The 23,944-nt window shown below is 50.6% G+C and overlaps 11 protein-coding genes across 11 annotated transcripts; 4 read left to right on the forward strand and 7 right to left on the reverse strand.

Moving 5' to 3' along the window:
* Nucleotides 1–5: 5 nt before the first annotated feature.
* Malapachy_2537 (utp13-u3 snornp protein) lies at nt 6–2,797 on the reverse strand (the record flags this gene model as incomplete). The annotated part of the gene is made up of 2 exons (XM_018137026.1): nt 6–2,576; nt 2,603–2,797. 2 exons carry the CDS (start codon nt 2,795–2,797, stop codon nt 6–8), a joined length of 2,766 nt encoding a protein of 921 aa, XP_017992789.1.
* Nucleotides 2,798–3,159: 362 nt separating this feature from the next.
* Nucleotides 3,160–3,752, reverse strand: Malapachy_2569 (hypothetical protein; the record flags this gene model as incomplete). The annotated part of the gene is made up of 3 exons (XM_018137058.1): nt 3,160–3,247; nt 3,290–3,557; nt 3,608–3,752. The coding sequence occupies 3 exons, from the start codon at nt 3,750–3,752 to the stop codon at nt 3,160–3,162; spliced, it is 501 nt and encodes a 166-aa protein (XP_017993211.1).
* A 918-nt stretch (nt 3,753–4,670) lies between these two features.
* Malapachy_2560 (telomerase reverse transcriptase) lies at nt 4,671–7,616 on the reverse strand (the record flags this gene model as incomplete). The annotated part of the gene is made up of 1 exon (XM_018137049.1): nt 4,671–7,616. One exon carries the CDS (start codon nt 7,614–7,616, stop codon nt 4,671–4,673), a length of 2,946 nt encoding a protein of 981 aa, XP_017993212.1.
* A 146-nt stretch (nt 7,617–7,762) lies between these two features.
* On the reverse strand, nt 7,763–8,410 carry Malapachy_2542 (hypothetical protein; the record flags this gene model as incomplete). The annotated part of the gene is made up of 6 exons (XM_018137031.1): nt 7,763–7,771; nt 7,803–8,005; nt 8,032–8,102; nt 8,131–8,204; nt 8,232–8,347; nt 8,377–8,410. 6 exons carry the CDS (start codon nt 8,408–8,410, stop codon nt 7,763–7,765), a joined length of 507 nt encoding a protein of 168 aa, XP_017993116.1.
* A 121-nt stretch (nt 8,411–8,531) lies between these two features.
* Malapachy_2554 (hypothetical protein) lies at nt 8,532–9,722 on the forward strand (the record flags this gene model as incomplete). The annotated part of the gene is made up of 1 exon (XM_018137043.1): nt 8,532–9,722. The coding sequence occupies one exon, from the start codon at nt 8,532–8,534 to the stop codon at nt 9,720–9,722; it is 1,191 nt and encodes a 396-aa protein (XP_017993158.1).
* A 550-nt stretch (nt 9,723–10,272) lies between these two features.
* Nucleotides 10,273–11,101, forward strand: Malapachy_2526 (nad-dependent deacetylase sirtuin type 4; the record flags this gene model as incomplete). Its single annotated transcript, XM_018137015.1, has 2 exons — nt 10,273–10,356; nt 10,385–11,101. 2 exons carry the CDS (start codon nt 10,273–10,275, stop codon nt 11,099–11,101), a joined length of 801 nt encoding a protein of 266 aa, XP_017993440.1.
* Nucleotides 11,102–11,109: 8 nt separating this feature from the next.
* Malapachy_2563 (arm repeat-containing protein) lies at nt 11,110–13,535 on the reverse strand (the record flags this gene model as incomplete). The annotated part of the gene is made up of 3 exons (XM_018137052.1): nt 11,110–11,142; nt 11,171–13,378; nt 13,404–13,535. 3 exons carry the CDS (start codon nt 13,533–13,535, stop codon nt 11,110–11,112), a joined length of 2,373 nt encoding a protein of 790 aa, XP_017993215.1.
* Nucleotides 13,536–13,617: 82 nt separating this feature from the next.
* Nucleotides 13,618–14,279, forward strand: Malapachy_2558 (med14-domain-containing protein; the record flags this gene model as incomplete). Its single annotated transcript, XM_018137047.1, is given in 2 exon segments — nt 13,618–14,247; nt 14,265–14,279. The coding sequence occupies 2 exon segments, from the start codon at nt 13,618–13,620 to the stop codon at nt 14,277–14,279; spliced, it is 645 nt and encodes a 214-aa protein (XP_017993156.1).
* Nucleotides 14,280–17,997: 3,718 nt separating this feature from the next.
* On the reverse strand, nt 17,998–20,555 carry Malapachy_2562 (hypothetical protein; the record flags this gene model as incomplete). Its single annotated transcript, XM_018137051.1, has 5 exons — nt 17,998–18,228; nt 18,258–18,299; nt 18,332–18,402; nt 18,431–20,057; nt 20,088–20,555. The coding sequence occupies 5 exons, from the start codon at nt 20,553–20,555 to the stop codon at nt 17,998–18,000; spliced, it is 2,439 nt and encodes an 812-aa protein (XP_017993214.1).
* Nucleotides 20,556–21,311: 756 nt separating this feature from the next.
* Nucleotides 21,312–22,076, forward strand: Malapachy_2557 (crossover junction endonuclease eme1; the record flags this gene model as incomplete). Its single annotated transcript, XM_018137046.1, has 4 exons — nt 21,312–21,688; nt 21,716–21,803; nt 21,830–22,001; nt 22,027–22,076. 4 exons carry the CDS (start codon nt 21,312–21,314, stop codon nt 22,074–22,076), a joined length of 687 nt encoding a protein of 228 aa, XP_017993159.1.
* Malapachy_2538 (glycosyltransferase family 22 protein) lies at nt 22,049–23,821 on the reverse strand (the record flags this gene model as incomplete). The annotated part of the gene is made up of 4 exons (XM_018137027.1): nt 22,049–23,078; nt 23,104–23,411; nt 23,437–23,534; nt 23,575–23,821. The coding sequence occupies 4 exons, from the start codon at nt 23,819–23,821 to the stop codon at nt 22,049–22,051; spliced, it is 1,683 nt and encodes a 560-aa protein (XP_017992784.1).
* Between the last annotated feature and the right edge of the window lie 123 nt (nt 23,822–23,944).

The following is a 23,944-nucleotide window of genomic DNA, read 5'->3' on the forward strand; positions in this document are numbered from 1 at the left end:
AATTCCTATGCGTCCGATGCGTCACTGTCCGTCTCCATCGCGGCCATGGAGCCCTCGTCGTTGTCGTGGTGCTCCGCAGCCACCATGTCCTCCGCCTCGACATCCTCCTCGTCCCATGGGCCCAGCACAGCATCCATAGCTTGGAGCGAGTACTCCAACATCGCACTTTCTACCAGCATGCGATCCACGCGCGCATAGTGGCGCTCCGTGTACGGCAACAGCCCCTCGATCATGGCGGTGGCGGATACGGGCGCAGGTGCCTTGGTTGTCGCTACGCTGTCGTCGTTCGACGTCGTCTTCTTGGCTTGCTGCTTCGCATGCTCAAACGCATCGAGGATCGTGTCGGCATCAATTTGACGCACGATCGCATGCAGAATCAGCTGCGCCATCGGCGATGTACGTGCCGATGTGTTCCAGTCGCGAATGTACGCCAAGAGCTGGACGAGCTGAGCATGCGGGAGCTGAGCGACAATCTGATCGACGGCCTCTAGACCGGTAATGCTGCCATGCCCTGCCTCCAAAGAAGGCAGGGAGGTACCCAACGCATCGGCCAGCAGGCGGTCCATCGAAGCCATGGCATCGTAGTCAGGACGCGAGGAGGCGACTTGCGTGAACAGCTGTAGCAAACGCCGTGGCTGATTCAGTTGGAAGGCCAGCGCAATAGCATTGCGGTAGTCTTTCAGGAGAACGAGATTGGAGAATTCCTGCTCACGCTCGACTGCCAGCTTGGCCTGCTGTGCCTTTTCCGCCTCGACCGTGGCCGTGGTATCGTTCCAGATCGCCATGGTACTATCCGCCGCGCCACTAATCAGCTGCAGGGGCGACGTGGCCTCGGTACGCTTTCGTACGGCCAAGGTCCATACCTTGTCCTCGTGCGCATCAATTGTGACCGCACATGCCTCGTCACGCACATTCCACACTTTCAACAGACCATCGTTGGCCGACGAGGCAATTTGGGCACCGCCCGGCAAATACCGCAGACGCAGCACACTACCTGTGTGCCCCTCAAACACACGCACGCAGCTAAAGTCTTTGAGACTCCACATGCGAACCGTCTGATCACTCGAGGCCGTGGCAAACGCTTGCTCGGCGGGTGAGAACTGGACGGACCATACACCGCGTTTGTGGCCACGGCAGGTCGCCAGCGCTTCCAACGAGGCGCTCGCACAGTGGCCATTTGATTTCGAGGGCGGCGTGTAGTGTATGCGGAAGACTTTGGCCGTGCGGTCTTGCGAGCCACTGACCAGCATGGCATTGTTGGGCGCAATATCGATCGCATTGATGTCCTTGTCGTGGATCTTGAGGGTCAGTAGCGACGAGAGTTTCGTCGCGCGGTCCTTGAGAGTCAACGAGGTCAAGTCCCACAGCTTGACGGTGCGGTCCTGGCTGGCCGTTACGACAAACGGTGTGCGGCCCGAGTCAGGCAACGTCTGTCGTGCCATCGCCACGCTACCGACACTCTCTGCATGGCCTTCACACACACCCAGACAGGCCCAGCCATCGCGCTGCTCGCTTACGCGCGCCCATACGCGCGCTGTACGGTCTTTGGAGCCACTTACGAGCCACTGTTGATCGGGACTCGTATCAAGGCAAAGCACCATATCGCTGTGTCCATCCACAAGCACCACGTCGTGGTCCTGGGTATCGAGTTTGTAGATACGCAGCTGCGTGTTGTTCGACGCCACGGCAAGGAATCGGTCGTCGACCACAGCTAGGTCCACAATTTCATCATTGTAACCGACGAGTTGGCGCGTCTGCGTCAGGCTCGGCGTCGTAGCATCGATCGCATACAATGCCATATCCTGGGTCGCAGAGACGCTCATGATGACATTGGCCGTGGGCGCCAGGAGTGCATCGGTAAGGCCATGCAGCTCGTCATCCTCTTCGTCAGGCTCCATAACGATGGCACGATGCACTTCTGCACCCGTCTGGACGTGCCACAGTCGCAGTGCGCCTTGCGAGCCTGCCGTGTAGAAGTAGGGCGACGAGGGAACGAAATGCAGCGCCTCAATACGCTCCTGCGCCAGCTGGATATCACGGCGGTGCCAACGTGCCTCTTTCCAGTCCCAAAACACGATCGTTTGGTCACGCGCCGCACTGACCAGCGTTTGGCCATCGGCGGCCATACCGATGCCACGCACAACACCTGCATGGGCACTCAGCACAGCAGTGGGCTTGGCGGACGCTTGAGCCGAGCCGTGCAAGTCCCATACACGCACTTTGCCATCGACACATCCGGTGATCAGCTGCACAGTACGTTGCTTCGTCCCAGGTTGACGCGCTTGAACATGCCAGTACAGCGCACTCACCACGCCGCCATGCCCACGGAAAACGTGCGTACAGAACCCGCCTTTCATATCCCATACCTTGACACTGCCATCGGCACTGCCTGTCGCAAGCAAACTTGAGGTAGGGTCGACTGCCATGAGGGCAATCGGTGCTTCATGCGCCTTGGCAATCGTTCGCACTAACGTCATGTCAGGAAGCTGGTAAAAGTGCAGGGCCAGGGAGCGCGAGGCTGTCACCAGGAACACATCGTTCTTCGAAAGCACGAGGCTATTGATATCTTCGCCATCCTGTGGTCAGAACGTCGTATACATACACCAGGCAGCTTGTGCAGAATGCGCGATGTCGACACATCAACGACGTGCACATCAGAGCCAAAAGTCGCGGCAATCCACGACGCATCAGTGGTCAAAGCAACAGCTCCACCCGAGTAAAATGGATCGAGCGAGTCGCCCTTGGCAAACGAAGTGCACAGGCGCGGCATGGACGCCGATCCGCCCTGCGACGACATCGTGCTCGGTCTGTGCTCGTTAAAAAAAAAATCGGCGTGACCTCGTGGCTGCGACGTCGAAACCGTCGCGTGGAGGGCCAGGCCAACCTCCACAAGGGAACCACCGACGGAGCTGACGAAAAAGGCGCCTAGCACAAAACCCCCTAGAGATCTGAAAGCAGGCCGCCGTGTAGGAAATTCGGCCATTTGTAAGCATGTCACCTGCCTGACATGGAAGGGAGCCTCGACCCCTCTGACAATGTCCCTCGTGTTTTATACATGAACGGACCTGTGTCTATAGATACACAGCAGCAGCCGTAGGCCTTTGCCTCTAGCGTACGTCCATCTTCCTTCGTAGGCTATCGTAGCGATCCTATGTGGATTTACACGCGCTCCTTGTTCACCTCCAAGTTCGATGTGTCGACCATAGAGCCCACAGGAACACCACGCTGCGGGTACTGGTCAAATGCACTACAATGTTAGACTCTAGGTGGCTCGCTGGACAATACGTACGCTGGGAACTTGAAGCGGTGCGCCGAAGGCTTCTGAGCATCCTGCATCAGCATCTGTGATTCGGCGCGCTGGATCGAGAAGTCCAAGTGCTTCTTGTTCTCCTCGCGGACCTGGTCCGCCGAGGTTTGGAGCGACTCAATCAGCTCCGTCAAGTACGGCTTCGCATCCGACGAGCCCTGCTTGGCCTTGTTGGCCGAAGATACACGCATACCAACGAAGCCAGCCACGCCAGCAAAAAGGATGAAGCCCCACATACGCGAGCTGAAGCCTTAGAAAGTGTTAGTATACGCAAACGAGAAGGAGAGATAAAGGACATACCTTGCTGAGGGTACTCTGCTGTCTGCTCTGCGGACATCGGCGCATGGCTAGCACGAACCATGCGCGACGTGTGCAAGCCATGCGAGCGCATGCTTGCGATCGTCGGGTTGACTAGCGCGCGCGAGAAGCGTGCCGAGGCCACCATGATTCGTCGTCTTCAGAACCGTTCGGCGACGGGGACGGCGGCCGAGCCAAGAGCCAGGCGATATCACGTGACAACGACGCGACCTCCACGGCGGCCGCGCCTGTTCTCCACCTGTGTGCGTTGTGGTATTGATGTGGGGGAGCCTCATGCGGCATGGAGGTGGTGGCTGGTCCACGCCTCTAGTAGCACGCTTGCTAGTATTCCTCCTTGCCATCTACACACCACTAGCTTGTGTCTATGCATCAGATGTTGGCATGGCTGTACGGCGCCGGCATGGGCATTCTACGACAACAACTACAACGTGGCGAGGCACATGCCTTGTTGCGCATCAAGATCGTATTCTTACATGCGATGGTGAGTTATGGCATGCTATACCTCAGGCAGGTACTATCTATACTATGCATGCAGATGATTCTTATGTATACGTGGGAGCAGCACGTGGCCTGTACACCCTGCGGCCACCTGCACAGGGCGTATGGGTTACGCAGATCCCTCGTGTCAGGACAATGGCCACCATCCCGAGTTCTGCATCCACACTAGTTTTGGCTAGTACCAATACATCTGGCCTTGTCAGATACGATGCGGATCTACATACCCTTTTCCCATGGTCGCCTGAACTTGCAGGGCGCATCGACATGCTGCACAACAACAAGACGCATCTTACTGTGCGCGGAGACCTCCAGCTATATACCCACAACATGAAGGAGGCTTACTATACCAATGGCACATGGTACCCAAGACTCGGAGAGATGCCACATGTACTACAAACGCTTGCAACGGAGCCAGGGCGCAGGCCACGTCCTTCGCATCAAGTGATTGGTTTATCCATTGCTATGGGCCTCGCGACAATGGCGGCACTCTCTCTCATTGCCGCAGGGGTTGGGTATCTATGTCATGTGCTCAGTATGCACGCAAGTGTTACGACATGAGGCCACGTAGACGCTCATGATGAGCTGGCCATGCATGCAATGCCAATGCACCTACCTGTCTTCGCGCATGGGCATACAAGGGTGACGTCACTTGCGCCTGCAGATACGTGATGAGATCGCGATGTCGTGGAAAGGGCTGGAGAACATGGACAAAAGCGAACCAACCTAGCCATTCGACGGCATCTCGACGCAGTCGACACTCCGCTTGGGGCTGCCATGACGTGCGTACATGCCGCACACGTGCCTGAATCCAGGGCCATACCATGCGAATCGCGCGTGCGATCACATGGAAGAGCGTTGGAACACGCGGCGCCCGTGGCTGTGCGCGTATGAACACGTGCCATTTGGCCGCGGCCAGAATAAATCCTTCCGTGAGGTTGGCATATGCCTGGGACGGCGGTGTTAGACGCGTATCTGTGAAGAGCAGACCAGCGCGCATTCGCATGGCACGGAAAAGCATGGCTTCCCAGCCAGCTGTGCGAACCGTGAGTGTATCGCCAATGTGCACTGGGTACCGTGAAGTATCAGGCTCGCAGGCGAGGGTCGTGGGGTGAATGCACATACCGCACCAGGGAAATGGCCTCTCTGCATCGATACGGGCGACCCAGTGGCCGGTAGGAAGGCGCATATCAAAGTTCACGAGGCTTTTTTCTGGCGCAATGACGCATCCCTGCGCTGGAAAACCACGGTACAGGGCCAGATAGAGAGCGCGAGCACGTTCGAGATCCGGTGTGATGTACAAGAAATCGTCGGTGAATCGCAAGAGACAGTCTTCGTCCTTGTCGATATGCAAATACATCCGTTCTGCCTCCGCTAATAGGATATTGCACAGCAATGTCGATAAGCTCGAGCCTTGTGGGATACCCACACGCTGACGGAACAAAGCTGGTCCGAATCGCACGAGGTTGTCCGTCAAGTGACGCTCGATTCGTCGTACAATATCAGAGGCACGTTCTTCGCGGTACTGCAGACCATCCACTACTACAGCATGTTGGCGGAGAGACGGCGCAAAGTCCGCTACACTAGGCGCATGCGTATCTGTGTTTCGCCAGGCACGTCGGACTACCATGCGCCTTGGCCGTCCATGCTGCGCACACAACTGGGTGCATTGCTGCACGATATACGTTGCGTCTTGGGGTATCAAGCTCCTCAGAACGGCGATAAGCCGCGTATGATCGAGGGAATCAAAGGCGCCACGCAAATCAGCACGTACCATGAAGAGCGGCGTATGCGTACGAGTAGCCCACCGCTGTTTGTACGCGACAAGGCGTGCATACACCGCATCCATACTTCCGACTGCGGCACCGATCATGTGCGGCTGCTGTGCTACTTCGTACGACAGCACGGCCAGTGTGCGCTGCCAGGCCGCATGGCGTGAACGTGCACTGCTCGTTGTCCGTGGCGTCGATAAGATCGGACGAATGGACGTCTCCTTCGGCAGGAAACGGACATGCGCATACGTCATTGAGGCGGTGACAGGGATGCTGGTCTTTTCAAAGAGACGTGTACGCAAGCCATCGATCAGTGGCTCGCTGGTAGATGCCCACACATCCTGTCGAAAATAGAGCACTCGTTGCCGAAAGGCAGTAGCTTCTGTGACATAGAACGATGTCTGAAGAAGAGGTATCATCCACTGGTCAAACAGCCACCACATCCACTCGTACAGCCGCGCGCGTGTCCATGCTGGGTCGCGGTGTGCAAGCCATGCACAATCGCGCGTACGAAAGGACTGAACTAGTTCATGCACATGGCATCGCTCGTACTTGCGCAGATGCACAAAGCGGTAAATCGCACGACGTAGCACGCCGCGGTTGTGGCGGCTGCCGATGAACGCGGGCGGTAGGACGTGCTGAAGCACCGTGTACAGGAACCATGCAACACGTCCCTGTGGCGTTGTATACTCGAAAAAGTAAGCCTTGCGTGGGGCGCAGACTGAGTGTACTGAGTCGTTCGTGCGCCCACCACTGCCATGGCGACGGGACCTACGTCGAAGCACGCTGGGGCAGCACGCGTCCAGGGCCAAGTCGTACCGGAACCGATCATGCCTACGCAGCATAGAGTCGACCAGCTGTGTGATACGTGCCATATGCCGAGGCCAGCGCGGTGTAGACGTCAGCCTCGCATACGTGGAGGATGAGGTGCGTGTGTGCCATGCAAAAGGACGGCCAAACGCCTGGGGAAAGATAGCCTGGACGACCTGGGCTACACGCTGTCGCCGCTGTTGATGCGTCGCCTTCGACATCCGTGGCCCTTGATGAGCATAGAGAATATGTGTAGGAGGTAATCCCAAGACGATACCGTGACGATATCGCACACATTTGCGCGCATGAAATATACGCGAGCGGCGCAGCACGATGCGGGTAGCGGATAGCGTAGTGTGTGAGGAGACGGCGTGCTCTGGTCTGTTACCTTCCTTCTCCGGCATGGACGACGTACGAGTGACGTCCCATTCGGAGAACGGCGCGCCCCACAACTGGGCATACGCATCTGATTGTGGATCGACACGTGCAAAGTATGTAGTGCTCAGTAGCATATGGCACATGGCCTGTGTACCCATCCGCGATAAAAGGCGGTCCCATGCATGCTGGAAGGCGCTATGCTCAAAGAGCGTCACTGTGGATGCACGTTGGTACGCAGCACGAAGCAAGTCAGGGCGACGTTGCGACGTCAGCACGTCTTGGACATGCTTCAGCATTGCCTGCATATCCTGAGGCGTCTCAGTAGGCATCGGCACCGTGCTCAGCATACAAGATGTCAAGCATGATGGATCAGGCACAGCAATGAGGCCGTCGAGGATCGTCCTTTCTGCTTCGCTCTCCTCCGGGGTATCTAACAGGGGGGTGGATAGGATCCGCTCAAGATACGTACGCAGCGGGACAACAACGGGAAAGTACGCTGACAGCACAGCATGCTGCACGGCCGTCCCTTCTGTCATACCACGTTGCGTCACGTCGCATGCCAGCCGAAGTTCTTCGTGCCTGGCGTGACGACACGTGGTGCACGGTCCACGCACGTGGTAGGTACGTACGAACGAAACAAGGAGCAAGGGACTCGGCTATAGAGACACTAAGCGCTGGCTACTTACACCGTCTGGGATGTGAGCCGTAAACCAAGTACATACCTCGACACCAGCGTACTCGCTCGACACGGGCGGCTCGATGAACGCTGCGTGGCCCAAAATAAGCAACGCACTGCTGCCCACCAGCCAGAAAATCAGCGCGAACGGCTTAGCGAACCACAACAAGATCAACACGACGACAAAGAGCATGGTGTACAAGCTCTTCTGCGTGACCATGTGGTTTCCCACCTGCATGGGTTCCGGGGCTTGGTGTTAGATCGTATATACGTACCAAAGCGGTTGATCGCTGCAAAGCCACCGACCAAAATAAAGATCGCAACCAACAACAGAAGGTCCGTCAAGCTGCTGTGAGCCGAGTACGCATACATACAGGCCATACACCGAAAGCAAACCAATCAGCACCACATAGTTACCCGAAAAGTGGCGCGTATTATACGTGATACGCTACTGTAAGACACGTCAGCGACGTACCTGGATTGCTTCGTTCGTGTCGCGCGGCGCACTGATGCGGTGGTAGTCGAAGAACTCGCCCACCGGGCGCACCGTAGAGAGGCGCGTATCACGGAACGACTTGACACGCTCCACGGCTATCTTGTTAGTGCCTCATCGTACAAACCCTGCAGCGCGTACTCCATTACCTGGCTCGCCATGGTGTAGCAACTGCTTGTGTGGAAGCGCACACGCGATGCCACATACACATCACGTGATGATGATGTGGGGGCGGTGGCCCCACCGCTATCGCTTGTCCATCTCCAACAGCGAGCGTTTGCCATGGCAGGGGCCGAGGACAGCACCCTATTTTGGGTTATTGTGCTTATCATATCCCTTGCATTTGAGCTCTCTATTGCCATTGCTATCACGGTACCTGTAGTCAATGTGCTCACACGGTACCGCGTGAACTATTTGCCACGAGCGGTCTCGTTGGATCGTGTCTTGGAGGACGGCCGCACGCCGATTTCAACATACCAATTGTTCTGGCAAAGCCTGTCGCCTTGGAATAAAAGTGATTCAACAAAAATTGGGCCGGATGTACGTGGATTTTGGGGTATGGCACGCCGTATCATTCGTATGGAAGGTACGCGCGGTCTGTACAAGGGTGCTTCCATCATGTTCGTACAGTGTTGCTTCTCTTTGCTCTTTGGGTTTCTCACACTCGATCCAAAAGCCTTGTCCCGAGGCAGGCCAAGCTCTCGATTCCGCGATGAGCCTATGTTGGCATATACCGTCTCGTTTGCCACCATGCTTCTTCTCCTGCCCTTCGAGATCCTGACGCGTCGTACTATGGTGGCGCCGGGCACAGTGAATTGGATGAACCCGCGAACCGCTTTTCGCCAGGTCCTTTCCTCTGCCGAGCTCCAGCAGCCATGGCGCCTATACCTGATCCCTGGCTTGGTCCCTCTGCAGCTTCTTCGTCAATTCCTTGCCACAATTGTCACGCGCAACGTCCGCAACTGGACTGTACCAGGCCTCAGTGGACTTCCCGACCTGGTGCCTTCTGACCCCGATAAGGATGTGTACAATGGCCCTACTTCGGCCTTGCTTAAGTTCAGCCTTACAGGGTTTGTATTCTTTGTCGTTTGGGTCGTGCTTATGCTGGCGCTCTTTGTCCCTTTCGACTGCGTCTTGATGCGCCTTATGACACAGTACGAACGAAGTTCGCCAATTCCAGTATCTCAAGATCCTGCTCCGTACAACCACCACGAAACTATGGCAAACGAAGATGTGGAAGAAGACGCTCCATTGTATGCAGCCGATATGGGTGTGGAACCGGTCATTGCTTTACGTCCCTGTTATCCATCCGATGAGGCATCAGCCACATACTTTGGTACAGTACCTGTGGAGCCGTATCGTGGCATCATGGACTGCATCCATAAGATGACGGCTGAAGAGGGGGCAGAGAGTTTGCTGCGCGGCTCGTTCTGTACTATCGCCGGCTACCTTATGCTCATCATATTTGTGTAATGTAGATTTATCACGGGTCCTATCTAATGCCCATAGGTTTTGTGTAGTCGTCTTCCTACTTCATGCGCTCTGCAAGAAAATGGCTGAAATGCAATCCTTTATTTTTTTTGCATTGGCGCTGCCTCCACGGCGTCTCAAAAATCACTGCGCACAGACAACCTCCATTCTTCTGATGCGCTTTAACATCCCGTCGCTACCGCAGACGGATCGTCTGTATCAGACATGCACAAATCTCACGGAGGCCGTGGAGAAGGTAGTGGGCCTACTTCACCGCCATCCACGTACGCTTATAGTCACAGGTACGTCTTTCCTGTTCTGACCCCAAGGCGCTGGCGTATCTGTCGACAGCGGTGTCGTGTCGTACCGAGGCGAAAACGGTCTCTACTGTATGTATACATTTTCTCACTCTAGTAAATGAAAAGTTCCGACCTATTTTTTACCATGAGTTTGTCAAGAATGGTGTCTCAGGTGATATGTTCCGGTACGTGCACCCATCTCTGACGCCTGCAGACGCCGATATTGGGCTCGCTCTTTCATGGGATATCCATTAATGCGGTCGGCCCAGCCCAACGAAACGCATGATATCCTTGCGCAATGGCTTCATCAGGGCCGAATTCACCAACTCATCACGCAGGTGCGTCGCCTCGGCACTCATTCCACAGAACGTAGATCGGTTGCACCATGTGGCGTACCAGCATGTGACCAAGGACTACCCGCCAATCCTCGAATTGCATGGTATGTTTGGCATGACTGACTGGAAAGGCGCCTTAGGTGAAGTGCGGTGTGTGAGTCACGGCACTCATGGCGTGCCAAACAGCAATCGGCTCTGGTGGGACCAAGAAACCACGGACTCCTTCGGGCCTGTGGACCGCTATTATCCTACCCCCATGGCACCTCTGGATGATCCACATGGATGTGGGTTTATCATGTCGCGTGACGTCTTCCAGGACCGTCTAGCCGAGATCAACCCTGACTGGGCCGCGTGGGCGGAGAAGTTCAAAACGGATATCAACATGACGCTGCAACGCAATCCTGATGGTGACGTCCAATTGGAGGGCGTCTCGTACGAGACATTCCAATACCCTGCCTGTCCCAACTGCGGCGGCACGCTCAAACCTGATGTGGTGCTATTTGGCGAGAATGTCCGCAAGTCTATACGGCAACGTTCCGAAGAACTGCTCAAGGAATGTGATGCTCTTTTATTAATAGGCACTACGCTCGCTACGCATTCTGCCTACCGCCTAGCTCGAGAAGCTAGTGATACAGGTAAGCCTATTGTCCTAATCAATCGCGGCCCCACACGTGCCGATTCTATTGTAGATACACGGATCGGTCTTGGCTGCAGCGAGGTTCTCACAGAGGTAGCAAAGCATGTATAAAATATAGCTCACGACTTGGCATTTTTCATTTGTGCAATTCGCTGCCTGTCAGGATCGAATGATACGTACCGCTTTCCTTTCCTCACGAAGTTTCTGTAGCTGAGCCATCTTTTCTTCCTTCGATAGAGTCGATGTATCCGACGTAGTTGGTGCCTTGGCTGGTACTGCCGGTGCAGGCATGGTTGCAGTGGCTACAAGGGGCTTGTTATTCACAGTTGGTGTTGAAGTGTTCGACGCGGGTGCTGGCGATTGTTTTGGTATCGGTTGTGTTTGCACAGGTTTGGGTTGCTGTGGCTTCGAGAGGGGCAGGGGTTTAGTTGTGTGAAGTTTGGGGACAATTTTTTGCTTGACGACTTCTTGTTGTCGCGTGAATAGGTGACTCGGTTGATCGGTAGATTCCTTCGAGCCAAGTGTCATCGCAGACCGATTTCCATGCATTGGGACAGCCGGCGATGGCGACATCAACGGGGTATCGGGGTGTTCTGGATGTGGGCGGGGCTCTGATTGTATGCCCTGATCTACTCGCTCCGCTAGCTCGTCATCTTCGATCTGAGCCATAGCCCAGTCACTGAGGGCTGAAGCGGCACTGCCCGCCGTAGCTGTTAAGAAGGCAGACAGACCGGATTTGCTTGCGGGCTTTGGCACAGGCGCTTGGATCGAAAGATCGGTATCACGCTCCTGTTCGATGTCGGGAATCTCATTGGATACGGAATCCAAGCCAGCCGTATACGTGGCAATCTTGTCCAAGTACATATGCAAAGTCTCTGAAGCCTTGGCTCGAACATCTGCATTCTCGTCCACAAGACAAGGCGAAATTGATGGCAACACCTTCTTGGCCGATGTCTGGGCATCAAAACTCTCAGCATTCTTAAAGAAGGCAGACAGACCAGCTAGTCTTGTCTGATCAAAGTTGTCACGTAGACTGAACCCAAACGCTGGGATAAGCATGTCAGCCTTGGTAGCATCTCGGAGGTAAGGTGTGAGCTGAGAGAGAAGTTGGATGGTCTGCAACCTTAATGCAGGCTGGACATCCTTTTGAAGCTTGGCCAGCTCACGCAGTAAGTCGTTGTTCAAAATCCGATCATTCAGTTTGTTTAGCAGCAGCACTGTACAATTCAATGCAGCTGCACGCTGAGGATCATAGGCTGTATGCATTGACTTGACAACTAGTGGCCACATCTGCGAAGATATCAGTTTAGAGTCCAGGTGTTTCTCATACAAGCTGGCATTGGTTAGCAATTCCATACAGATCCCACGGTCATTGGATCCAAAGGCCCCCACAACGGCCTCACACAGCACATTGTTCCATGCCACTGTATCCATATTGTTTCCAATGCGTAGCATAGCGGGTAAGATCACTTTGCCTGAGAGCACGAGCTCTGCAGGTTGTGATGTAGGCTTGTACCTAAATGTTTCAATGAGAGCGGGCAGCACTTTGTACTCCGAAAAACATGGGGCTAATTGGTCTTGAATCTCAAGGAGACGAGCGAGAATACCCGCTTTGTCTTCCTCTGAGGAGACGCGAAAGCTGTCCAGCAACATACTTGCTTCGACAAAGACATTGGATGCCAGGAATCCCTTGGGATGCAGACTGGCTTGCACGAATTCAGCCATAGTCATTCGCATATCTGGCTTGGGTTGAGTTAACTTTTTCAGAAGAACGTAAAGGGAGGGCGGGATTTTTCCCGCTGCAAAGTGCTCCATACTCCTAGGGATAGATCCATTGAAGCATTCAATGGTGACCAGAGCGAAGCTGTAGCTATCCGTCGATGAAATAGGAAGGCTGGACATAGCACTCCAGCCTGACGACAATAGCTCAGTCGGAGCATAGGTGCTTGAAGTCGGAAGCGTGCTACCCAGTCGGCTCACCAATGCATCGTTTTCCTTCGGGTTGCTGAGCAAATCCATACCACCCAACAACCATTCGCCTGAGAGAGAGAGGAAAATACTGCCAGGGTGCACGTTCCCGTGAACACACTGTGTTTGTTCATGAAGAAAAGCAATAGCATTCGCAATGTGACTGATACCCCATGCAATCCAGGCCGAAATATATGTATTTCGTTTCTGCTTCCATGTCGCCAATGCTTCACTTAGTGGTATCACATGGTCCACCACTAGGTATAAAGATCCATGGTACTCGACTGTCTCGATAAACTTTAAAATATATGGGTACCGAAGTGTCCTCAACTTCTTGACTGCATTTTGGGCCATACAAATTTGATCACGGGAGGCACGGGTCTGATCAAAAACAAAGACACTCACAGGTGTAGAGTCATGCTACTGTCAGAAATGCAAAACGTACTCGGCTCTTTCCTTCAAACAGTTTCCAGATACTTCTCCCCTGGTCATATTCGACCTCCTCTCCGATAGAGTAGTTAGGAAGTGGCCCGGAGCCCTTTGATAAGGCATTTGACCATGATCGCAGGTACTCCATAGTCGCAAGTGGAGTAGGTGTGTCAAATCACAGACACGGTCATATATTGCCAAGTGGAGGCCACTTTGTCGTCCTCAACGCCATGAGCACGGTTAGCGCCGAAGGTGCGATGCCAGCCATGGAAGTACTGCTCCAGGAACTTCCTCTAGAGGATAATGGGCTGGTATCCTTAGGTGTATTAGCTGAGCGTCTGTCGAATAGCGCGTACCAGACCATCCAAAGCTTGGGTGATACGCTTCCATCGCTTTCAAGCAATGCCAAGCGTGCGAAGATTTACGCTACAGCTATTGAGTTGCGCAAGATCTTCATTAAACTACTTGTGTTGGTGCGGTGGTCCAAAGATGCAGACCTTTTGAACCGTGCACGCAACGTTGTTGGACTACTGGTCGAGCAGCAGTGGGCTCATGAAGATGTCTTCTCTGGTCTAACGCAAGTGCGTAAGATCCTTCCCAATGCTCGCATGTGCGACGCTGACCTAGTCACAGCCATCGATGTATTGCGCTCAGGAACCTATGAAAGACTACCCCTTTCTATCAAGGACAGCACGATCCCTGCTAAGCCCCTTTCAGACGCGGAGGCCTTGGCGGTGCTCCATGATCTTGACGAAATTTTAAGTGTGCGTCTAGCCTGCTCAGAAACCATACCTCTCGGTATGAAACTGAAGAATATTGAAGATGGAAAAGCATACTTTGAAGCCAAGGGCTTATACAATGTATGTTTAACTACCAGTGGGCCAAATTCTGAGGATCGATGGTGGATTCTCGACTTTCATTTCAGTGATCCTATCCCTGAAGGCCACCATCTTGACGCTATTTTAACACAGCCTTATTTGAATCAAGTGTATGAAGTCGCTGAGTCCATTCTTTCCCCAAATGCAACTGACGTTGATACTGAGCCTGTGTTCAGCAAGCTTCACCAACTTTTGACGCAACATGCATTGCAACGAAGGCTTCATATACTGCACTATCAAATTCAAAAAATGAGTCAAAACAATTGGGGTTCAAGTATCATGTCGAGTTTGGATCCGGATAGTCGCACTCTTGAACTAAGTTACTGGGTGCCCAACTTGACAAGCACTATGCTGAAGTCAAGCAAAAGTCTTGTTCAGGGAAAAATAAAACTAAGCCTCGTTAATGAGGACAATAAGGGTCATTCTAGAGTATTTTCCAGCCTTTTGTTTGGGGATCATGTCCAGACAAGCTCAAGCCTAATTAAAGTTGAATGGGTTGTGGATGAAAAAATTCGAGATGCATTATCGTCTACCGAGCCAAGTTTCTTGCTATCAGAGCTTGATATGGAAAAGCTATTGCTCAGTACCATTGACAATCACTCACAAGCCCTTTTGCAGCTCTTCCAGAGCGACATTCATGCTCATGTTGGATTGAGTGCTGGGAATCCAGGCGTTTGTAAACTGCGTCGCCACGAGAAGAATAATTACTGCCCGAAATATTCCCTCGAAATTAAGATATCGGATACTGTCTCTGTTATGCTGTACGTGTCAGTCATAACCGGCCGTGTTGGGATGAGTCTTTTAGACGGCAACGAAGAAAATGATGAGCTCAACCTTTCGCTTAGCCGGAGTGAAAATGTCACTCTCCAACGTATGACGGATCAAATAAATGCCGATCCACGCACCCTAGCTGAAGCATTGTTTTCATACCGCTTACAATGTATTACCAAGAACCTACAATTGCAAGTCTCCTGGCTAGGACTACCATACCTAACCACTGTTCCTCTTAAGCATGGTGAGCTTAATAAGCTTGGTTTGCAAAATGGACAGCCGCTTCTTTTTGTACCCTTGGGCGTGGTTCCTGGGTATTATTTAATGTTGTACTTTGTTCCGGGTCAGCAATTAAGTATGGCATTAATATCAATTATCTCGGAAGCAGAGAATGGAAAGTCTTGGCAAGTAATCAGCTCAGTCAAATGGCTCGATAAGTCAATGATCACGCATTACTCCTTGTCAGGTGCGGACCTAATAAATGCACCCAGACAAGGCAATGGGAGCAGTTTTGTCCAAAAGAGGGATGGTATTCAATCTGAGGACCTAGAGCTGGCTTTAAACTATTGCATTGCTACAGTGGTTTACTCCCATATTGAAGAGCAACTTCGTTTAATGCTGATACCTTTTGCTTTAGTCGGTGTTACAACCAACACTCCTGCGCCACCTACAAGCAGCCATGATCCCCTACTTCCGAGCTTGCGCATCCGTTCAAAGGAATTGTTATCACCATTTGATAATCTTGTTGAGCCGAATGTCTCTTTGCAGTTATGTGATTGGTGGTACCCTTCAAAGCGTAGGGCCGAAATCACTTTCAAAGTGAAATTGTACCACACTTCAAGGCAGGACACTATTGAAATCTTCGAAGGCACGCTATTAGATTTGAGCAATGGGTTGATTCACTATGCCACGCGAGATATGGTGTCAAGTTTGAATCGCTTGAACCGAGATTGGCCACAGATTGCCATGATGTGTGAGCTCATTAATGAAACAACCAACAGGGAGAGCGTATTACTCCACACTACCCTTGGATCTATTTCGACCCAGCGAATCACGATACATTATGACAATGTTACCAAGATGAAACCCAGATTCACTTGTCAGGTACACTTTAATTCTGCAGCTGAGCAGAATTCTAACGGTCGTTATTCGGTACTCTTTGGAACAGAGAGTGAGCAAATTACGGGAGCCCAGGACCTCATCAATGCTCACTGCTATATCACCAATGTGCTACAGACAAAAATGAATCAAGTAACAGATTTGTCTTTGAATTTCTGGAAATCTTTTTTCACTGTAAGTAAAACGAAAGCCAGTTATATCTAACACGATCAGGTGCTCGAAACAACTTTTCCTATTGTTACACTTTTATCGAAAGAGATACAGCAGGGAGATAAAGACTCTGGACGCCCTGACGTTTTAACAATGAGCCTAAACTGGTACCAAATTCGATATCGATCGGGTAAAATATTAAACCTGCATATTCTCTCGGAGAGTCGAATGCTTATATCTGAAGAGCAAGACAAGAATATCTCCCCTTCAACTACTAGTCTACCAAGTCTGTACAAGCTATGGGAGAAGGAAAGTGGAGCCTCCACAAAAGCACGTGACCAAAGTGCTACAAATATATGTGGAGGTTTGTTAATTGCGACGTCAAAGGATAATATGGAGAAAATATCAAAAATAATAAATAAATACTCATAGATGTACACAATAAAATAATTTAGAATTTTAATAGAAAACATTTAATTTTTATATAAATATATTTTTTAAAATAAAGCAAAATAAAACAAAACAATAATTTTAAAATATATAATTGAATTAATTCAAAAATTTAACAACTTTAGCTGGGCTGCCTATAGCAACACAGTTGTCAGGAATATTTTTTGAAACAACACTTCCTGCTCCCTTAAATATTATTAGTATTAATAATATTTTTTACTTACAATTGTACAGTTTTTTCCAATTTTTACTCCAGGTCTGAAATATTAATTTGTATTTTAAACTTACAAAATTGTAACATTTCCGCTGCTAAAAATTGTTAGTTATTGTTTTTTTAATTTTTATAATAAACGTACATCCATGTAAATTCTCCAATTTCGATTGGCAATGCTCTTTCGAGATCTGCCTTTCGCTCCTCCACATTCACTGAATGAGTTCCCGTGTATACGTGTACGCTAGTCGTGTTAGATCTTATTTTTCGCCCTATAAGGCCTTTAGCTAGAGACCTCTGGGCTTATTCTTTAGTTACTCACTTAGGTCCAAAAAGCACCCCATTACCAATCGTTACTTTAGCGCAATCTAGGATTGTGGCATTGAAGTTCGAGTAAAATGAGCCCTCGAAGTGGATATTGTAACCATAGTCACTGTATCGCATAGTAAGCATTTCAAATCATCATTACAACTTACCAGTAAAATGGTGGCTCAATGTTGATTCTCTCGGTTTGCCCTTCAGCCAAATTAAACATTTTAGCTTGAAGTTGGCGTCGTTGGAATCCAGTAGCATCCAGTGTCTCTCGTTCTTCTTCCACTGAGGATGTTTCATCCACTGTAGCCGGAGGTGTCCTGTTAAACTTATAAAACAGCTTTCTGATCCTAATGCGATCCTTCACAAGTTGTTCATCATTTGGATTATAAGCAAGTCCTAGAATCATCTTTAGCATGTCAGTAAACGGTCCAGAGCTATTTTACTGCTTGAGCTCTGACAGCCCAATGACGAGCCCACACGTACCTTTTCCTTCTCACTGAATGAGTCCAACTGACTTTGGTACTTCTTGTCAATTTCAATAAAGCAAGCTTCCGTCATGATAATTGATTAATGCAGTTGCGCAAGTATCTTGTATGTTTCACTTCAAGATAAGCAATTGTACATGCATGTGCAACGACGCGTGGGGGTTTACGTGTAAATTGCTGCTCCACAATCCAACCGATCCTGTGTGAATTGCTACAATCACTATAAAAGCTTTATAGAAGCCGAAGGAGAGGCTGATACGAACGAATCACATCTTTGAGAGAGTCGGTGCGTGATTTAGCGATGTCATTCGACAACTCATTAAAGTGACCTGCGAAGTCTTCGTTTCCTTCCAGTTCAGGGATACTTGTAATCGAACACTTAGTGTTTTGAAGAGAACTCTCTAAGTACGTGAGAATGCTTTGCAACGTTTCTTTGCAGTTTTGCAAATTTTCCTTATAATTCTGAAATAAATTAGCATGACAGTACACACCTCTCCCTTCACTTCCAGCACGTACTCCAGAATTTGAGCACCCTGTAACGGTCAATAAAGATCATTGCACTTACCTCAACACCGATCCAAGCAGCATGAAGCACATCAAAGTGGGTTTTAGCTTGTTTCACATCGCTGTCGATTTCTGAAATTAGTTCACCACGAATACATACTCGAGAAGAAGTCAATTGCAGCTTTCGAAATTTGATTGCCACTCTTAATAGAGCGTGCCAGTTCAACCAATGTAGTTTCAGCGATGGTCAGCTCTTCCAGATCGGCTGCGTTTTCCGGCGATTGAATCTCCAAATAGACAGACATAACCTCAAGCATAGCAAGTATCCAGTTTTTCTTCCTGAGTGGTCCACACGAGATTACGCTTGAAACTAAGTCTCTTTGATCTTCACTCACGGACCGGAGGAGTAAGTGATCACGCTGATCAGACACATCCGCTGTCTGGACAACCTGCATCACCTTTTGGATCGTATCCATTGCCATAGTGCGTTCAGAACCGATCAGGTCTTGATTAATCAGCTTGGCCCGAATCATGTCAATTTCCAGCAAGAGTTTAAAGCACGATTTATCCAAACAGTCTTGGAATTCACAAAGATCAGAAATTTGGGAGAACTTTCCATTTACAAAAGCACGACCCAAAGCTTCAGGAATCTCTTGTATGCTTATTTCATAGAAGTGTTGGGTGTTGGAGTCCCATTCGTTGGCAATTTCGGCTGAATGAGACCCTCCGAATGATGCATTCCGATCTAGAAGGTAATGAGAGACTGTATCCAACTGCACGGACTTGAGACCCAAAGAGTTGTAATGGTTCACTGCCATCTTCAAGCAACCAAGGCGAAGCAGCAAACGAATAAGAAGGAAGCGCAGCTTGTAGCCATGCTCACTCTGCTGAGTGCCAAAAGATGCTATGAGTGCCGCTCTCTCGACTGCTTCCCCCTCTTTCGACGATGCTGTAATAATCGTAGCCATTAGAGCTAAATCATCACCCACCTGCATTTCTGTTGCAGGAAGAGGCACATTTTTCAGGGCAAGAGTGTATTCTTCCAATAGACGACACACTTTAGTTTCGCTTTTCCCTTGAGAGGTTTGGAGGGCAAGACACATTTTCTCGAGGTTGATGCACTTTACCACACTTCCCTCATTGTCAAGAGAACTGCAGGATCTTTGAGCTTGATCAATTGCTTCTTTGGTAGCAGCATCCAAAAGCTTAAGATAAGGTTGTAAGTCCTCAAAGCAAGAAGCTTTTTCACCGAACTGCTCAATGTAGCTCAGGACTAGTTCATTGACACTCTTCTTACAAATGCAGTGGTGTTCACTTGAGGGAGCAAGACGGAAAAGTTCCAAAACACCAAGGAAAGATCCACGATCCATCCACTTGTCCTTTTCTGCTACTTGTACCATAAATTCAACGTCGTTTGTGTTCATAGAGCCGTTCGTCATATCCGCTACTGTTTTCACAAACAAGGAAATTACTGCCCAGTTTCGATCTCCATTCATGAGGCGAGTGCGGCAGTCCTTCAGAATGCTCTCTTTATCATCCAAAGAGCCCCAATATTCCCTAAGCAACAGCTGGAGTCCTAGGCTTTTCTCAATTAGCTCGCGCGGATGGGGCTCTGTTACGACTTTAAGAGCTTCTTTCTTACGATCTTGACCTTGAAGTAGGAAGAAACTCAGATATAAATGCAAAGTCTCTTCAGTGAATTCAGATGGCTTCAAGTCCTGTTCTTTCAACAGTCGGTGAGCCACTTCCAGTGCCAGCTTCGAGCCCGGGGGTTTAAGTCGTTGAGACTATTGGTAAGTCGGATATGAGGTACATACGTGGAGAATGGAGACTTGGATGTATCTCCAAAAGTCTCTTTGGTCTTTGTTCTCTTTAAACCTTTTGAGAATGAGCTGCAATGCACGCTGGAACATATGCGCTTTGATAAGAACCAAGACGGCGCCGTCGGCCAGTTCTTCATCGTCTGGGTGTGCACTGCTAGCTGCAATATACAGATCAGCAAGCTGCTGAGCACGACCAATCCGAGGGAAAACGAGTTGAAGCGGTAAAAGGACGTTCATATCAACCTTTCCAGACATAAGCCTGTTCGCCTCTTCTTCGCACTCCTTTCGGAGTCCCAAACGGAACAATGCAACGGTCTTCAGTGCCGAGGCCAACGGGAAAGGCCCATCCCGCAAAAGTGCCTCTGCCTTTTTCACTGCAAGCTGATTGTTTCCATCATCAAGTGCATCGTACACTTCGACACAGCGATACTGGTCAAACACATTTCCCTTGGTAGACCCCATCGTCGTTGGGAACGGACGTTCGCGTAGCTCCACATGATATTAGCCCTGGCCACCGTTACTCCACACCTGCCCACTTACGTGTTCAATGGCATGCCTCCCTTACTCTCTAGCGACTCCTCTGTGTCTTTACCAAGCCCTGATCAGCTATTGACCGTCAACTACAATGCAGGAGGCATTCATAGCTCACCACTACCAGGCGGAAATGATCACACTCTGCCTGCATCGCCCTCCCTCGATGCGCATGCACGGCGAACGCGTACCGTGCATAACCAAGCACCACAAAGTCAATCTCGCTCTTCACGAAAAGGTAGTTCAACGCCTCTATTCTTTCTTAGCTCTTCACCCAATGAAGAAATGATCTCCAAGCGATCATACCCTGACGTTGCTCGTCCGCCAGCAAAGCGCGTGCGAGCTTCCACCAACACCTCCCAAAGCACCGCTCGACTTCAAGAGGTCGAGACACGAAAGCGATGGCGTGAGGCCAATCGTATACGGCAAAGGAGAGCCGATACAATGTGTGATTTGATTGTGCAAATGGACCTGAATCTCTTTGCCTCTGAAAGCGACCCTCTATATCCACTCCTCCCCTGTTTACGCTCGCGTCTTGAAGGTGAAGGCGTGACTTTTTGTCCAACACCATGCCGATATCCTGATAAACTCCCACTTATCACATTTAAAAGACGTGTGCGGTCGATTTATGACCCTGCACAGAAATTATGGGAACCCTTGGACGAAGAGAGGATCGTTCTTGAACCTATGTATCTATGGGTCGCCTCTGCGCAGCAAGTCATCACGGCCATAGACAACGACTCGTTGCAAGCTCTTTTTGTCACAGAAATGGACAATACAGCAGAGGCGCGGCAAAATATCCTTCTGATTCTCGGTCTTGACGCCTGGCTGAAAAGTCAGCGTACTCGTGAGAATCGGGCCTATGCCGAAGAGGTTCGGCAACGAATTCAAGGGCAGTCAAATGGATCACTCTCCGTTCCCAAAGACCAACATCGTGATGTGGAGCGAATGCTCCTAGATCTTGAATTGAGGTACTGCTGCCATATTATTCGGGTGAACACCCATGAGGAGCTGAGTGAATGGATATACTCGATTGCGAGTGATGTCTCATTCCGGCCATACAGGTATGTTCAAGCTCTTACTTACGCCAGACTGTTGCAGTATGAAAATTCTGCACGACGGACAAATACCCACACTCGAAATGGCATACCTATTTTACAAGCTATGCTGGAGGAAATTGTATGTCATGTGTATTCTTACATTAGCCACGGTGCACATCCCATGCATCCCAAGCTATTATCGCTAAATACCCGTCGTTTCAAGCACTTATGAAGGGCTACGAGAGCTGCAAAACACCTGATGAGGCTTCTTTGTTACTGTCCGACTTGATCACGGATGGCCGAACACAGCGTCGCATCGGCCCACAGCTCTCCAAACGTACGTACACTATCATCTTACTCAGGCATCTACGTTTATCTATGTGCTCACGACCCCGTGATACCCATTGAGTAGTGAACCAATACTACGACATCTCCCCGCCTTTTTTCATCAGGATGGAAAATAGCGTTCCAAAAGCGCGCTCCTTCCCTATACCCCTTCGAGCGCAAGAGATCCAAAATCGTACCGCTGCTAGTATAGACATCCAGTAAGGATGAGAATAAGACAATATGAGAGGGCCATGAATGCCTCCATCCTTTATCGTAGGGGCTTTGGCTGCCCGTGGGTGTGATCGAGGTATAATCCATAGGAGGGAACGATACGTCTACCTCGTCTGGGAATCGTGTGAGCAGGTATAATTCTGGGTCATGGTAAAAGAAATCCATTTGATCCCAGTAGTCTGAGGCGCCAGCTGGAGGAGGGGGGCAGCCCAAGAACCACGCGAGGCCGGCATCCCCACTCGGTCCTCCGGCCTCCATGGAAGGCGAATGCAAATGACTCTGCCAGGGCGTTGAATGACATGGCATGAGGAAACCAATGCTTTTCGGTGGCGTGTCCGATTGTGTCAATGCGTGCAAGTACGTTGTTACGGCCACCTGCGCCCGTCCGTGGAAGGCACACACATAGACAAGAACTGGCAGCTGGGCGACCAAGCATATACGAATCCATCGAGGGATGACTGCCCAGGCATTACGAAGAGAGGTAATGGTTGCAGGGGGCTGTAGACCCACGGATGCAAAGACATGGAGCCATGGAACGAGTTGTTGCAAGAAGCGGATTTCCTTGTGCTGCAACAGGGAATACACTAAAATGGTCCATGCACATAGTATCAGCAAAGGTCGTGCCTTTTCGTACCGAGGCTCGAAGATCACATATCGGATCCCGTGCCCAAAGGCCCACAAAAAGCATGTTAGAAATGTAGGAAGGCACACCGTTAAGTACCAATGCCAAGCATTTGCGCCATAGAAAGCAGACACATTGGTAACGACGTTTTGGACAAAGAATGAAAAAGCAGGGCATGTCCAGTATCCATAATACAAGGAGTCTAGCCACACACCAAAGCCTAGTACTAGGGCCCTTATGTCAGTGTACAGTAACATACCCAATCCACAGTGGTTCCCATACAACATGCCATAGTACCTGTTTGCGATGGCCAACATAGGTCAGGGTGAGGAGTCCCATTCCCATCCAGAATACCAAGCTGGTGGGACGTAAGAGCACGGTCAGAAACGCAAAAAAGAGGGCCTTCCTGAAGTCACGCAGATGGGGAGCATACGTTAATTGGCCTACAGCCGACGGAGAGAGGGGCCAGTAAAACATCGCGATGCTCGTCAGTGCGGTTTCCGCCGTGTTGGCAAATGTCCGCGTCGCTGTAAATAGCCAGAACATCGATGATAGATGCACAATGATCTCTTGTAAGACAAGGGGTACGTACCCAAACCAATGCCGTGGGTCTCCCGAACATCTTGACAACGAGTCGGTAGGCAAACCAATCGCCCACTGCAGTGAGCAATGCTTGTTGAAGCTGTGGAGCTGTCGTCTAAACAGGATGTGAGTAAATGTACGTTCATACCTACCATAAGGAATGACACATGATCGAGACCAAGCATACGCAATGTGTAGTACAGGGGTACGAACATAGCAGGATGGGCAATGCTTCGGATGGGCTGGGCCGACGCCCACTCCCATGTTAGGTAGCCGTACCCAAACACGATCTTATGTGCGACTTCCAAAGACTGCCAAAACTCATCTGGCTGGAAGAGTGTGCGACTCGTACCAAGGGCTACTAAACCATGTACGCCAGTCAGCAGCGCGAGCATGAGAGCATGAGCACGGCGCGTGCACGGTCATGGTGGAGGTCTTTTCGGCCTGGGCATGATGACTAAATGTTACTTTTTAAGATGTCACAGGCGGACCCGCGACATCTCATCACTAACCCCGTC

This window comes from Malassezia pachydermatis (genome assembly GCF_001278385.1).
Source record: "Malassezia pachydermatis strain CBS 1879 chromosome Unknown scaffold2, whole genome shotgun sequence".
In the NCBI taxonomy this organism is placed as follows: Eukaryota; Fungi; Basidiomycota; class Malasseziomycetes; order Malasseziales; family Malasseziaceae; genus Malassezia; species Malassezia pachydermatis.